Source organism: Kickxella alabastrina (assembly GCF_025024165.1).
Source record: "Kickxella alabastrina strain RSA 675 chromosome Unknown BX661scaffold_20, whole genome shotgun sequence".
Taxonomy (NCBI): domain Eukaryota; kingdom Fungi; phylum Kickxellomycota; class Kickxellomycetes; order Kickxellales; family Kickxellaceae; genus Kickxella; species Kickxella alabastrina.
This window is the reverse complement of record NW_026251491.1, coordinates 257,370-272,810: the sequence shown is the minus strand read 5'-3', so window position 1 is coordinate 272,810 and position 15,441 is coordinate 257,370. Positions and strand designations below refer to the sequence as shown.

At 46.3% G+C, this 15,441-nt stretch overlaps 5 protein-coding genes across 5 annotated transcripts; all 5 read right to left on the bottom strand.

Annotated features, from left to right (window-relative positions):
* Window positions 1-634: 634 nt before the first annotated feature.
* On the bottom strand, window positions 635-1,857 carry BX661DRAFT_53669 (uncharacterized protein). The gene is made up of 2 exons (XM_051539244.1): window positions 1,383-1,857; window positions 635-1,318 (listed from the first exon to the last, which is right to left on the bottom strand). The coding sequence occupies exons 1-2, from the start codon at window positions 1,692-1,694 to the stop codon at window positions 770-772; spliced, it is 861 nt and encodes a 286-aa protein (XP_051389932.1). The 5' UTR covers window positions 1,695-1,857; the 3' UTR covers window positions 635-769.
* Window positions 1,858-3,521: 1,664 nt separating this feature from the next.
* Window positions 3,522-4,643, bottom strand: BX661DRAFT_186079 (uncharacterized protein). Its single transcript, XM_051536945.1, is given in 2 exon segments — window positions 3,522-3,652; window positions 3,664-4,643. 2 exon segments carry the CDS (start codon window positions 4,507-4,509, stop codon window positions 3,536-3,538), a joined length of 963 nt encoding a protein of 320 aa, XP_051389931.1. The 5' UTR covers window positions 4,510-4,643; the 3' UTR covers window positions 3,522-3,535.
* Window positions 4,644-4,739: 96 nt separating this feature from the next.
* On the bottom strand, window positions 4,740-6,113 carry BX661DRAFT_186078 (tetrapyrrole biosynthesis, uroporphyrinogen III synthase). The gene has a single exon (XM_051536944.1). The coding sequence runs from the start codon at window positions 5,806-5,808 to the stop codon at window positions 4,816-4,818; it is 993 nt and encodes a 330-aa protein (XP_051389930.1). The 5' UTR covers window positions 5,809-6,113; the 3' UTR covers window positions 4,740-4,815.
* Window positions 6,114-6,754: 641 nt separating this feature from the next.
* Window positions 6,755-9,417, bottom strand: BX661DRAFT_199956 (GMP reductase domain-containing protein; the record flags this gene model as incomplete). The annotated part of the gene is made up of 2 exons (XM_051538365.1): window positions 6,755-7,373; window positions 7,862-9,417. The coding sequence occupies 2 exons, from the start codon at window positions 9,415-9,417 to the stop codon at window positions 6,755-6,757; spliced, it is 2,175 nt and encodes a 724-aa protein (XP_051389929.1).
* Window positions 9,418-11,485: 2,068 nt separating this feature from the next.
* BX661DRAFT_132156 (uncharacterized protein) lies at window positions 11,486-14,289 on the bottom strand (the record flags this gene model as incomplete). The annotated part of the gene is made up of 3 exons (XM_051532587.1): window positions 11,486-11,777; window positions 12,642-12,922; window positions 14,152-14,289. Coding segments are annotated over 3 exons (711 nt in total), but the record flags the coding sequence as incomplete, so codon positions are not given.
* Window positions 14,290-15,441: the final 1,152 nt, after the last annotated feature.

The window sequence follows — 15,441 nt, the reverse complement described above, 5'->3', positions numbered from 1 at the left end:
TATTTATTTTTGGCTAGACTCAATTCCCTGGAATAAATTTATTTGTTTTTATTGTTTAGCTGTCAGTGCGCGATTTTTCTTATTTCAATAAATAGATTCTTATCGCGCGATCCAATATCTTTGCAATAGAAAAAAAACCCACCACATTGACGGAAATTACAGAGACGGGTCAGACAATTATACTTTATAAATTCTCCGCACTTTTTTTCCCCGTCTTTTTGCCAATCCGCACAATCGCAATACATTCTCATCAATAAGAAAAGTAAAAGAAATCATGTTTAAAGGCGGAAATAAAATGCATGCGCGCATATTTCCAATTATTTAAATAAAATAAACATGTCATCATCACCCGCTTTGCTCGCTGATTACTCAGACTGCTAATTGAGAATGGGCTCGAACTTGTTGAGAATAAGTGAGAAAAAATATGTAGGAAAAAAATGAATTGGCTACCCTGGTTCTGCACATATTTATCCCAATCGTCTTCTGTCACTGATTGCATGAATTAGGAAGGAAATCTCCAACCCCTCGCTGGAGCAGTTCAAGGTGCTGCGTATAGCTTAAGCTTGCCGCAATGTCTCTGTTCCAAAAGCGCCGTCTAATTTCAGGCGCTGTTTATTTAGCTGAGGAAGCTGCATCATCCACAGAAGACATCAGTTGAAACTTGTGCTGTGTCATCAATAATGGGGGGGGAGTAGCAATGCTTGCAACTGGGAGTTGGCCATCCAAAAGAGGGGGGGCAGCGTTAATAGACATTGCTTTGCGTGCATGATCAGGCAGTAAGGAGGGAACAGAAGGGGCAAGGAAAATGGTGCCGCTTCCCTGTAATTGAATCTAGTAGAATGAGAAAACACACGGGCATGTAACTGATGCGTATGGATAGGAAAGGGGAAGGGCAAGACTGATATCTCGCGGCAATATTTCCAATTGGCCAAATAAAAATATAAACTAAACTGCTAATTTCCACCCTGAGAAGGTCCCTTATATAAAGAAGGCTGAGGTCCTCCGTACTGCTGACCATGCTGCTGCTGCTGCTGTTGGGGATAACCCTGCTGCTGCTGAGTATAAGCCTGTTGATGGTAGCCCTGCTGCTGCTGAGGGTATCCTTGATGTTGCTGCTGAGGATATCCTTGGTGCTGCTGAGGATATCCTTGGTGCTGCTGTTGACCATGGCCCTGTGCCTGAGTATATACTTGAGCCTGCTGCTGGATATACCCCTGATGCGGAGGATAACCTGGGACAGTAGGAGCCGGATGGAATGGAAGCTGCTGTTGAGGACTACCCTGGGTATGTTGTTGTTGCTGCTGCTGCTGCTGAGGGTGTCCCTGAAGAGGCTGCTGCTGAGGGTGTCCCTGAAGAGGCTGCTGCTGCTGCTGCTGCTGAATTTCCTGAACATGGGTCTGACCCGGAATGGCATGGCCGACCAATACCTGCTGTGCACTTATGTGCTGGCTAGGCACAACTTCGTATCCTTCCTTGTCCTTCTTATGTTTGTCCTTCTTGTCCTTCTTTTCTTTCTTGTCCTTTTTCTCCTTTTTCTCCTTCTTGTGTTTTCCGCCGCCCGAACGCGATAATGAGCGAGATGATGACGAGTCGGAGCCCGAATCGGAGGAAGATGATCGCGAGTTGGACCGTCCCTTGTGTGTCTCCCTGCGAGGACCGCGCGAGTCGCGGCTAGATGACCTTGAAGAACCCATGTAAGATTAAAACAATAATACTGTGTGTAAAAAAAATCAATGAAAGAGATGAGCGTTGATGTGGATAGAATAAAATAGAGAAATGAGAAATTTAAAGGTTTACAGTTGTGGAAATATGATGCTTTTTTCTTTTCAAGTTATAAATAGAAAGGCTTAATTTCTCTTCTTTTTCAGGTTTGTTCTATGGAAATTACCTGGTATTTTTGTCATGCTTTATACACATGCATATTTTGTTCACCCTCATCCTGAACAAATTCAGTGACCGAGTTGGAATTAGTAAATCTATCGGAATTAATAGTTGGAATTTAAGGAAGAGCAAAAAAAAATAAACAAGTGAGTACTGTCAAGAGTCAAGTGCTTTGCAATTAGCACCTTTGTAAGTATATTTTATAAATACAACTTCAAGTATAGCTTTATTAATACTTACAATATTGAAATATAATAATTCAAATATTTTTAACCCAGTTTGACGAACATATTTTAATATGTTTGCTCCGTCAATTATAATTTCCAGTATTGGGCAGCCTGATGATGTGGAAGTGGGTGTTGATGAAGACTCGTTTCACGATTCTTAACCTCAACATCCACTTCCACATTATCAGGCTGCTCAACAATATAATTTATTACATAATTGTTTTAAGATTCTTAAAAAACGGTCACTAATGAGTTTGCTGGACATATCATAATGGATTGTTTGAACCCAAAAACGTCATGTTTTGTCATAGAAATTGTTGGAAAATATAAATGTAGTTTTTGCTTTGCTAACATTTGTTTTGAGCAATACATAATCCAGAATAAGTTAAACTTTATGTCAGTGTTTATTCACGCATTCTGCAGTTTATGGTTATTTAAATTATTTAAATATATATGACTGCATTTGCAAATATGAACAAATGAAGAAAAATAAATGGTAGGTTTAATTTCTTTAACCAGAGCCACACGTTGAGCTATTTTTTAGAACAAGTAGCTAAACAGAAAATATGTTTTTATAAATTTTCCGTAATGCGTACAAACCTCATCTGCTTTACCAAATTTGACTTGTGTCAAAATACAGCAATATAAATTTAATGATTAAGCAAAGAATAAAATTAATTTTATATTTCTCGTCTATTCACAAATATAAAAAGTGGACACGCAGCGCCCAACAACAAAGTTGGTTTTGTAAGCAACATAGATAAGTACACTTGTTATGAGAAGGGTGGTGAGGAGCACTACTCTAATATTGTTAAAAAGGAGGGGGTGATTTTATAAATGGTTTCTAATACCAATGTTTCCAAAGTGCTACCAGCGCCGGCCTCGTCTTATATATGTGTCTCGCTGCCTTTGCTGTGCACTCCGCCACTTGTGCACTCTGTTGGCGAGGACTAGTTCCTCTGCGAGCAGCCCGGTATCTTGGCATTTTAATGCTGTGGTCTTTTTGTATGCGCGCTCGTGCGTGTGTGTTATAAATCAGGAAGTGTATCTGGATGACATTAATAGTCCCCTTATTTACTCCCACATGGTCCAGTCTGTGTCCTATCAATCTGCATGCGGATGGAAACTTATTTCACGATTCTCAACCTCAACCTCTACAGCCATGTACTTGGGCTGCGCAACAGCTTAATGTTGGAGTATAGAGTAAATAGATGAACCTTATTAAAAAATAAGAGAAAGGAATAATAAAGAGCAATCGTAAGAAATAGTAAAGTATATGTAACTCAATCAACAGATCAAGCCAAATCACTACTTTGATGACAACGTTATGCTTTAAATGGCTTTATTTCATTTACAGACTAATTTAAACAATTGATTGAAGAAAAATAATAAAAGAGAAAATAAAATCAAGCGCTAAAAATTACAAATTAAAAGCTTGACTCGCCGTAGGCATCAGTGCGTCTGGTGTTTCCAATGCTATGCTCATTGTTCAGCGTGGTGTTCCCAAAAGCTGGGTCTTGCTTGCCCAATCCCATCTGCTGCTGCTGCTGAACACCAGCGAGGGCTGCTGCTGAACACCAGTCCGATTTTGGACGGTTCCAAACTCGTATTGGGGCTGCTGCAAATCATGCGACTGGTCGTGGCCCATTGCTTTGTTAACTGCGTGCTTGGCCTCACCGACCTTGGCGGCGACATTGCCGGCCGCGTTGGCTACAGCACCACCGTGGCGGTCATTCGAGCTGTGAGCGGCAATGCCAGTGTCATACAAGTTGTGGCCAGCTGGGCTGTAGTCTCTATTATGGTGGTCGCTGGCACCGACGGGCCCAGTGACGTTTGGGGGAACATTGGCGCGTGTGTAGTCGTTGGTGCCAAAAGCTCCCCCAGCAGTGTCTGCGGCAGGTTGAGCACGGTTGTGGTCATTGGTGCCAAATGCACCAGTGTTGTGTGCGCCGCCAATATGGTGGTCATTGGTGCCAGTAGCCCTGGCGATGTTGGGCATTACACCGTCGTGCTGGCCGGTAATGTCATTGCCACAGACATTGTGTGCCGCCTTGTAATCGCCCTGGTGGGCAGTGTGCGCGCCCGGGTTGCGAGGATCAGCGGCAGCCTTGTACCCACCAGCAGCGGCTCCGGCAACTCCAGCGACACCAGTGCCTGGGCCCTTGTTGTGGTGCGCGACATTGGCGCCAGTGTACGGGACATTGTTACCTGCGGTGTTCCACGCGCCGGGAGTTTGGCGGTTTTCTTCGGTGGCTTCCTCCTTGCCAAAGGCGTGCTTCACCTTGTGAACGATGTTGTCAACTACCTGCTTGGGCTTGGACTGCGTGCTGTTGTTCTTGCGCTCCTTCTTGGCCAGAGACTCGAGAGAAGAGGACGAAGCGGATGAAATAGATGAAACCATTTTGATGTTGCTAATGATAGTGATAATTTGCTGTTGAGTGTTTAGATGATAGTAAGGGTTTGTTGTTGGTGAATGATCAATAATAATATTTGTTTATTGACGCTGCCAAAAGGCCTTTGTTTTATACAAAAAAAGCCCGTGCGTGCGACTTAGTGATGATACAACACACTTTGTAGTGCAAGCGATAATTGCGCAAAAAAAGGCTGCACAATATATTATTTTTGAGTTATGATTTTTGCTAACATACGTCATTACGTCATCGACACAACATACAAATAAAAGACTGATGACGATGATATGATACATTTATTTTTGCTTTGTTCCTAATGCAGCAAAAACCCCACAAATAGCATTGCGTATCCCTTGAGCACTCGGTTCCTTCGCCATCACAATATTTTTCTCGCTTATCCCTTGCATGACGAGCTCTGACATCGTTGTCTCTCCAATCGCGACCAGGCGATAATGCGTCTCGCGCTTCTTTCTGCACCCCATGGCTGGTAGCTGTAACACTGCCTCGCTCATCATGGCATTCAACACAGGGCTGACCACCCGCACGCCTGAGGGACTAAACAGCACCATCCACACCAAATTGGCAGCATTATTCCCGTCGACATATGCTGTTTTGCGCAGCGCACTGATCCTGCCCAAGGCATCACTCAGATCCTGTCTTGTCTGATCGTAAGGCCGGCCAACCGTCGTGTATGACACCACCTCGATCAGCTCGGATGCTTGTCCGCTCTGTCGTATGCCGTCGGGGAGCGTGTCGCGCCTCTGGTCGCCACAAAAAAACACGAGCCGCGGTTTCGTGCCAGTTTGTTCATAATGATGCGCGCAAAAATCGATGATCTCAGGTAGCATCACTGTAGCCCTCCCTGCATCCTGTCCTCTGATGTCAGCAGTGACGGAATGATCATCACCTAATTGAGCCGAGCCATACAGTAGATCCCGACATGTTGAGCCGGTCGCGCGGCCGACGACAAAAACCGGTCTATTTAGGAAGCGCGCCCATGCTTGTTTGCGATTGCATGCTGCGCCGTCGATATCGCACATTGCTAGCCACGTGTTGGCCGCCCGGCTCAGCGCCTTGACTGCGTTCTGGCTGGTGAACAGTATTGCTGCAAACTGCTGGTCGGGGCCTACAAGATCGCTGATTGTTTCGGTCGTTATCAAGTCTTGGTGCTCGAGAACAACGACATTTTCGACGGATGCGTGGTCTTGCTCGAGTAGCTCAGTGTACGCATTACTGCTGTTGCCGTCGCGGAACAATATGACGCTTGATATTGTTGCCTCCGAGTCCATCAATGTCAAAATAAGTATTGCAGAAAGTGTGTGGCAGTTGGAAGATAATTTAATTTTTTTTTGAGCAAATTGCCCTATGGCAAGGCGCAAGAAAAAAGACGAAGAGGAATATCAGACAGACAAATGTCCAAGCGCTGGTTGTGGGGACGTGTGCCATCTGCATTGCTTTGCGATTTTTGAGGAGATAAAGTTAATATCCGCCCATGCCAGTCCCAAACACGACAAATTAAAGACCTATAACCATCACAGCACGTGCCACTAAAATACAACTTTGGATTTCCTCATTTTTTATTGTCCTGCAGTCATAGAAAACAACAAACAAAAAACTAAACAAAACAAAACTCATTCGTCATTAGCAATTTTCAATTATTTGTCGACAAAAAGTCAAAGATAGAAAGGGTTTAGCCATGTATTTCACGCAAGACGAACAGACAGCGTTCAAACAATTCGACGCATACGACTTTAACGGCGATTCGCAGTTCCAAAGCGGTCTGGCGACAATTCCAAACAGCAGCAATTCTTTGGTCATCGAAAAGGCCAAAATATTCTACTACTCCCGCGCAGTCAGCGCGCTGGACCACAAGAGGTATTTCGCGTGGAAGGCCAAATCCACAGACAATGCTGCATCAGTCGATGACAACGATGACAACGACGACAACGACGACGAATCTAACAGCACCAGCAAGCACCCGCCATCAATCCCTTTTGCAGAAGTCGTGGGTATGATTACGCGCGGCGAGGAGATTCCCGGAATCTGCCAGATTGCCGACAAACTGAACCACCAGATACCCAGCCAGTCCACCACCAAAGCCCCACCCAAGCCGTGGGAAATTCAGCATCAATATGATACCTTGCAACAGCAATAATGAAAAAAAAACCCACTGTACTTTTTGTTTCATTTTTATCGTATTGCCATTAATAATCCATAAGGAATATAAATATATATTTATCCAACGGTCATGCCGGTGGTCTCGGCGATGACCTGCTCGGCAGTCACCACACCAGCAGTCTCTCGCCGCAACTTGCTCTCGTTTTCCTCGGCCTCCTTATCCTGCGCACTGGCAGGCTTGCAAGTGATCTGCTTGATAGTGGCCACAGAGTTAAGGTCACCATCCCAGGCACGCAAGATCTTGACCAACTGGTGGTTAGTCAAATCAGGGATCTCCAAGCCTGCAAGCCTAGCATCCCTAGCCTCAACCTGGACATTCTCAATAAAATGCGCCTCCTTGGGGGTCAACAGACGGCCGGCCTTTCTCTTGCACTCAATTTCCTCCACATCCTCCTCGTGTCTCTGCAGGTAGAGGTCAATCAGGAGACCGGCTTCCCTTATGGTCCAGAGCTTCTTATTGCCCTCCTTATCCAGCTGGTTGTCGCTGCCGTAGTCAATGTCCTCTGTGTCCATGTTGTCACGGAACCACACGAGTTTTTGACCCCGGGACATTGCCATGTTGATGCGGTCGCCCTTGGCTTTGGCAATCAAGGTCTCCTTGTTCATTGCGCGGTTGATCTGTCGGGCCTTGCGCGAATACGGATGCGCCTTCTCCTTGCCCTTGATCTTACTGACTCTCTTGCGTTTGTTGTTGGGCTACAAGGTTACATTAGACAGTTTAATAAAGTATATTTTTTGTTGTTGTTTAGCATTCTGCCTTTTGTATTCATCAGTGTGTATTTTGGCAAGCGCTGCGGCCTTTATTAGAAACGTTTCGTTTCCGCCTGTTAAGCGGGATACGCACCATTGTGTATGAGTGTGTGTGTAGAAAAAGTTGAAAAGGAAGAGAGAAAAAAAGAAGAGCTCGTGTATTTTATATAGAAAAAAAACGAAAAAGAGAGCTGAAGAGCACGAAAACGAAATGCGTACCAATGACAATGATTATTTTCAAGCACTTTTGTGGTTTCTGTCCCCTTGGTTTTTTTTCTACGTAAAAAAAAAGCTGGGCCTAATCACAAATACAATTTCTCTAAATCAAAAAATCAATCATAGAAAGTCCCAAAAAAAAGTATATATATATGAAATTGAAACTCTTGTATTTAAAAATGTGTTTTCTACTTGTACAGTCTCTTCTCGAACGAGAAAAGACCATGGACACCACCCTCGATCTGAGCAGCAGCCGAACGGTGCTCAAAGCGAACTTCTCCGGAATCAACCATATTCCAGAGCTCAGACAAGTGGGGCACGCCCATATCCTGCAACGAATGCTGCAATCCAGTGATCAAATACGGGATAAACTGCTTAATCGATCCCTTATCGACAACAGCTCCAGTGACGCCCTGAGCGACCTTGACCTTGTCCGACTCAGAGAAGTACCTAGCCTGGGAGCCCGAATTATCACTGTCGTTCTTCTCCATGGCATCCAAAGATCCCATACCACGGTACTTCTTCAGACGCTTGCCGTCGAGGAAGAAGTACTCTCCGGGAGCCTCCGTAGTGCCCGCAAGCAGACTGCCCATCATGACGCAGGATGCGCCGAGGGAGAGAGCCTTGGCGATATGGCCGACATTGCTGATGCCGCCGTCGGCGACCGTGGGGACACCGAACTTGCGCGCAAACTGGGAGACCTGGAAGACACCGGTCCCCTGGGGCCGGCCAACAGCCATGACTTCCTGGGTGATGCAGATGGAACCCGAGCCCATACCAATGCGCAGACCATCGGCGCCGGCGGCAATAAGGTTGGCAGCCTGATCGCGGGTGACAACGTTTCCAGCGAGAACATCGACCTTATTGCCATAGGACTCCTTGATGTGCTTGATCATCTCAATCTGGAACACAGAGTTACCCTGGGATGAGTCAATAACAACGAGGTCTAGACCGGCCTCGACAAGCTTAGCCAGGCGCACGCGGTCTCCCGGACGGGTGCCAATGGCGGCACCGACAAGGAGCTGCTTAGTCTGGGGGTGCTTGCTCGCCCACGGGTAATCGCGGTTCTTGAGCAGATCCGAGCGAGCCACGAGGGAAACAAGATTGTTGTTCTCGTCGACAATGGGCAGCTTGCCCTTCTTGGACTCACGCAGAATCTGGTTAGCCTCACCGAGGGTGACACCGTACCTGGCAGTGACGACATCGGTGGTCATAACGGAGCCCAGCTCGGTCTCGACATCCTCACGGAAACCAATGTCGCGGTTGGTGACGATGCCAATGAGCTTGCCGCCGAGCTTGCCGTTGTCCGTGATGGGGATACCGGCAAAGCCCAGCTTGTTCTTGATATCCAGCACATCGTGGATCTTGTGCTGGGCGCTCAGAACAATAGGGTCAGTGATGAAGCCGTTCTCGAAGGTCTTGACCTTCTTCACCATAGCCGCCTGCTCTTCGGGCGTGCAGTTGTTGTGCAGGATACCGATGCCGCCGAGCAGCGCCATAGTGATGGCCATCTCGACCTCCGTGACTGTGTCCATGGGGGAGGACATCAGGGGGGTCTTGAGTGAGATGTTGCGGGTGATGTTGGTCTCCAGGCTGACTCCGTCGGCAGGGAAGTTGATGAAGCCAGGGAGAATCAGGAAATCGTTGTAGGTCAGGCCACCTGTGCCCTTGAGATCAATCAGGTCGGCTGCCGCCAGACCGTCCTTGCCCATCTTGGCGAGCTCCTGCACTGCAAGCTTGGCGTCCAGAGTCATCTTTATGTGTGTATGTGAGAAATTGAAGCTCGGGAGAAATGATAATTTCTATTTGGGCAGTGCAAAAAAAGTAAAAGAAAAATGGATATAAACGGGCAAAATTAGTTTTTTTGATGTTCTTTATCCATTCGGCAATATGTTTTTTTCAGGGTCCACGGGTTTGTGGTGAGCTGAAGGTTTTTTTTCTGGACATGATGACGACAACAACAGGCACCCGTTTAAAAAAAACCTCAGTCAGAACTCCGCTTTAAAGATCGTTCAAAGTAAAATGTAAAACTTACTCTGTCCACCAAAAAAACAATGAGTGTAAAAAAGGAGGTAGGGGGCAAACGAAGAAAGAATCGATGCCCCCTCTATCAATTTCCTTGTTGGAAAAAAGTGTTCTTTTTATACCATTCCAGGCCGCAGATTTCTTCAGCCAATATGAGTTTTGTTATCATGACTCTCGTCCCCAACCAAACATAAAACTGAGACAAATTCCCTGGATTGGGGCTAGCAGAAAGAAAAAGAAAGAGAAAAACCAAAGAGGGAGAAAAAAATTGCTGTTACTCTGGTAATTTTTTTTTGATATTTCTGAATACGCTAATTGCTTAGCAGATCAAAAAATGTTATGGCCGCTTTTGGCTGCCTTTTGTTAGTGGGCCTTTTTGGCCATTCCTACCTGTTCTCCCTCCCCAACCAACTTTGACCCGATAAAATTAGCGGACTCAGTGGTGGGGGATTTGCCATTCTGTTGAATACCGCGAGCTGTCTCTCTGCCCCTTTTTCGGGTTCCAAATAAAGATCTACATACATACAAAGAGAAAAAGGCAACTTTGCCTGCAAGCAAAAGCCTATCTCGTTTGGTCCTTTCAGCCTTGAATAGGAAGGAAAATAAAAAATAATAGATGAAAGCAAATCAAGCTTATTTCTGGCTTGTATACTTTTCAAGCCTATCTTGACCAGGACTGGACTGAACTGAAGTGGTATTATAGCCTTACATGGTCTCCAGTCATTGTCCTAGCCCAGGCATCAGATATATAAAAAACAATAATTAATCTTGAAATTTTATCATTACCATCGTTACTTTTATATTTAGGGTGGAACAAGACATTACACGCATGCATTTATAAAAAGGGGGAGAATGGTAACGATTGTGTATATAACTAAAAATATATATGGAAAAGAGAATGTTGAGTTAAAAAATATTAAAAGAAAAAGAATGGTGGAAATCAAGTCGAACAGAGGCAAAAAAGATCCACACTGAGTGAACATTGCGAAGCGTTCAAGCTAAAAAAGTCTAAAAAATAATTGGTGTGGTAAGACAGAAAACAGGAAGGTTTAAAAAAGCGGGCGGTGGGCGGTCATTAAAAAGAAAAATGAACGTAAGATGGGTAAAAAATAAAAAATAAAAAATGTAGAGCTTTTGGCAAAAAGAGAGAAAAATAGATAGAGAAACGTCACTGGAATATGAAGAAAGATGGATAATGCCTGTGCACAAATGTATAGCATGCGGTTTTTTTCGTAAATAAATGTGGGGGATTTGTCGTGGGCCTTCCAACCCCCCTCGGGCCAATAACCAAGCCATTTTCGCCTACTGCTCCAATGCAATATGGTTAACAGAGTTAGCAGAGGTTTGCGGCGGAGTAGGCGAGCCATTAGAGCTAATAGTATGGTCATTGGACGCCTGTTTGTGCAGCTGGTGGATAGGCTGATGGAGGAACGACAATGCGTCCTTGGGCACAGCGGTCTGGTCCCCACTGCTCATGGCAGTTCCAGGGCTGGGCAACGGTGATGCAGCCGACGACGACGACATAGAGTGTCTATGTCCGCCAACCGCCTGGTGCTGCGGAAGCGTCATCGCGCTGGTGTTGCGTGCCATCATGGCTGAGCCCGGCGGTGACGGCGTGGCATTGTGTCGTTGAAGATGCTGCTGTTGATGTTGGAGATGCTGCTGCTGCTGGAGCGCAGCCATCGAGTATCCGTAAGGCGAGCCATTGATATGGTGGTATCCTCCGGACATCGCGGCCACAACGGCGGCTGCCGCAGCGCTATTGAGTACAGGCGTAGCCGGGGGTGCGCCACCGGGCTGGTTCGACCTGACACCTAGAGGGTTCTTCGAGTACGACAAGCGGATACCGCTACCGACCGAGTTGGAGAGCATACGGCCGTCCAATTCGTTCATAGCCAGGGTGGCAAAGTCAATATTATCAAACTCGACAAAGCACATGGGGCCCGAGCAGGGCTTGGCCCTGTAGGACATGCGTTTGAATCCCAGGGCCTGCTGGAAAATCAGCCTCAACTCCTCCTCCATTGCGCCCGCAGGCAGGTTGCCGACATACAGCGTGTTGCAGGGCGGGTTCTGGTCATTAGTGTTGACGCTGCGCGTGGTGGCCATAGGCAGGACCATGCCCATGGGTGTTTTTGCCGATGGCGTGTACGGCATGCCCATGGGCGAGATCAGCGTGGAAGCGGACATTTGGCCCAGGCTCAGTTGGTTAATGCGCGGCTGCAAAGCGGCAATATCGAGAAGGGCTGGGCGCTGGCTGCCGTAGCCCTTGGGAGGCTGCTGCGGCATCTGTTTCTGTGACTGCTGCGGCAACTGCGACTGTTGCTGCTGGGCCGATGTCTGCGCCTGAAGCGGAGGCGACAGCTGCAATTGGTGCGACTGCCCGGTCATCTGGAGCATCTCGCTATCCGAGCTGCCTTGCTCTGACATCGACGGCTGCTGCTGATACATGTTGTTAACGGAGCCACTTCCCGCAGACACGCCCATGGATGAAGAAACAGGCGTAGTGCCATGGACAGATCCACGGCGGTGAAGCATCATGCCGCTAGAAGAATGCGACCCAGCGGCTTGCAGGTTGTTTGAAATCTGATCGTTGAACATAAACCCACCCATGGCACCACCGGCCCCGGATATTTGCGAAACAGACGCGGAGCTGGAAGATTCAATGCTGCTGCTGTTGGAAAAGGCGGAGGAAAATTGGCTGGCGCTGAAGCTGCGGTGCGAGTTGGAGCCCAGAATCGGAGCGGATGCCAGAGGAGCATCGTTGAATGGGTTGAATGCGCGGGAGGCCGAAATACGCAGATGCTCGGGGCGGTTGGCCGACGACATCATGGATCCGCTGATGCCGGCCGTACGAGGACCGCTCTGGGACAGTATACCTTGCTGCTGCTGCTGCTGTGATGACTGCAGCTGCAGCTTGGGCTTCTGTGCCTGTGCCTGTGCCTGCTGCTGGGACGGCTGCAATGACTGCAATGATTGCTGAGGCTGGGTAGTTGCCGTCTGTGGCTGCTGTTGTTTGTGTTGGAAGCCCAGAGCCGTGTTGGGAGTGTCCAGGCCAAAGGTCGCGCCCTTCGAGGTACCAAGGCCAAGCGAAAAAGGTGTGCGCCAAGTGTACAGATCCTTTTTAGCCAGCTCTGCCTTGAGAACCTGCACGCCATCGGCATCCACCCTGCGATTTGTCAGAACATCCCTGGCCTTTATGGCGTCGGCTCGCGTACGGAACTTTGCAAATCCAATCTACCAGATGAAGAAATATACAAAATAGGCATTTTGTTGTCAGTAAAAATATATATAGTGCATAATTTTGCTTAAAGGCAGTAGTCCCCCGTATTGTGATTTAGACAGAAATGCGTATACAGCCTGAGAAAAAAGCTGGGTGCTTTCCATAAATAAAAGACGCCGCCTGAATGGCTGATAGCGAGTCGGAAAAAGGAATTGACTTTCATAGCTTGGCTTGGTTGGCTAGCAAAGGCACTTCTCAATAAAATAAAAGGAACTGCATTGCGTATCTGTTACGGCTACCAATTTTGGTAATTAAGTTGCAGCACAATTCCTTTTTCTTACAAAAGAAACCAAAAAATGATTGACACTCAAAGAAGAAAAGTGCAAAAAAAGCATTTTTGTGCCGCTCTGGCTCCAAGGAGGGGGATGAAATGGGGGGACAAAGAAATGAGCAAGCGTACATAAAGAAACTGATAGGCAAAAAAAGATTCAATGCACTTTCGATGCTCTTTTGGTATCTTTTTGCCTGTGTAGTTTGGCAATGTCCCATTTAGCGCCGGAACGAGAAAAGACAGCGGAAAACTGTTCAGGCAAGCAAAGGCATGTGGGAACTAAAAAACCCAGTTAAGTTTTTTTGGGGGTGGGTTGGAAGGGGGAGGGAGGAGGGGGGGTGTCAGTTGCCCCTGCCACTGGTCCTAGAAGAAGAGATAGAATGTAGCAGAGTGACAGTGGTTGGCTTGGTTGATTGGGCCAATCCCAGACCAACAAATTTTGTGTCCACGCTGTACCCTCCCCCAGGCCATCTGACGCCAACACGGCAAACAGCCGTTTTGTTGCAGCTAAAAATGCGGCAGTAGTTTACCCTTGTGGCTCTGGAAATAACAATAAAGGACGCAAATGAGGAGATAGGAGATGGAACAATGGACCCGCGGCTAATAATTTCAGGGATGACGAGAAGACGAGTATAAAAATTGGGCACGAGAAAGCAGCCCACCTGGAAAAATAACAGCATTGGCAATAGGGGGGAGGAGGCATGGCCGCAAAAAATAAAAAGAAGCACGCGTCATCTCAGACAAATTTCTTACGAGCACAACCCAAAAACAACGCATGGGGCACGCTCAGATAACAAAGGGGCTTGGGGTTGTGTATTGGGCGATAAAGAGTGTGCAAAGAGGATAACCGATAGAAAAATAAGCATGAGCAAAGCTAAGTAATGTTTGTTTTTGTATTTTGATGGTACTTACAGTTTGCTTCTTCTGGTCCTTGTCGGCGGTCTTCTTCTGGTCCTTCTCGGCGATATCGTCGGCGGAGGGAATTGTCAGTCTGGCAGCCACAAAGCCGGAGGAGAATGTAAACATGTTTTGGAACTCCCTCTCCTTCATGTCATCGGGAAACCCAACAACAAAAATGGTGCAGACTTCTTCGCTCATTGTTTCCCTCGTGTCGTGGGTCAAAATGGTTAGGCGGTTAAGATGAAGAGAAAAGTGTTTTTTGTGTGTAGAAAAGTGCAGAGGTTTAATAAAAATGTCGAATTATAAATGCGAGTTATAAGCAGAGAAAAAACTTGTGGTGTGGGAAGAAGTGTTTGCGTTAAGAAAAAAAAGCGTATAAAATCTAGGCTATAAAAGAACCCTTATTGCGCCCTTCAAACTAGATGCTATAAAAAAGAACGTTGTAAAGGACTAACTTTGGCTTTGGAAGGATAAAGGGATGCAATGAGTGCAAGGTGCTAAAATAAAGAGGAAAATATTGAAGAAAAAGAACAACGTAACGTAGTGACAAAAATTATAAAAGAAAGAGTAGAAGAAAAAACACACAAAAGCAATGCTTAGGAAGGAAGAAAGTTAACAAAAACAAGCGGGATATCTTGGGTAATTTATTTGGATGCACAAGTACGCGAAAGAAGAGCGTAAGCAGTTTCTTATTTTTTGTTGGGCTCACTCACTTGCTCTTCCGTTTTTTGGACTTGCTTTTTTCCGGTTGGTCAGACGGAAGAGGGGGTGGGTAGGAGGCAACTAAAAAAGGTTTGGTTTGGAAAACACGACGCAAAACGAAAAAAAAGTATCAGCTGGCCTCGTCTGGAAAGAAACGAAAAAAAGGATGTGCAAAATTAAATACGCTAATTGAATTGGCTAACGGCCAACAGCTATGGCAACTGCTGCTGCCTATGGTTGATGCGGATGCAGATGTGTATTTGTGTGTGTAGTACAAGAGTGCGCTTCTGTGCCAAAACTATCTTTGGTGGTACAATCGCGATCGTATAAATTCGTGCCCTGAAGACAAAAAGATAAAAAAGATGTGGACAATGAAAGACAATGGAGTGCGATCTCGATACGAAGAGGGAAGGGAGGCGTTGTTGTTTTGCTTGGTTTTGCCCCTATGATTCTATGATTGAGTTTCAAGTGAATGGAAATGAAAAAGATGGATGGGTTACACAAGTAAAATATTATTTTGCTTGGAAAGTGCTGAGAAAAAATGCGGTGCGAAAAAAGTGTAAAGGAGAAAACAATGAATTAAAAATTTTATAGAAAAAA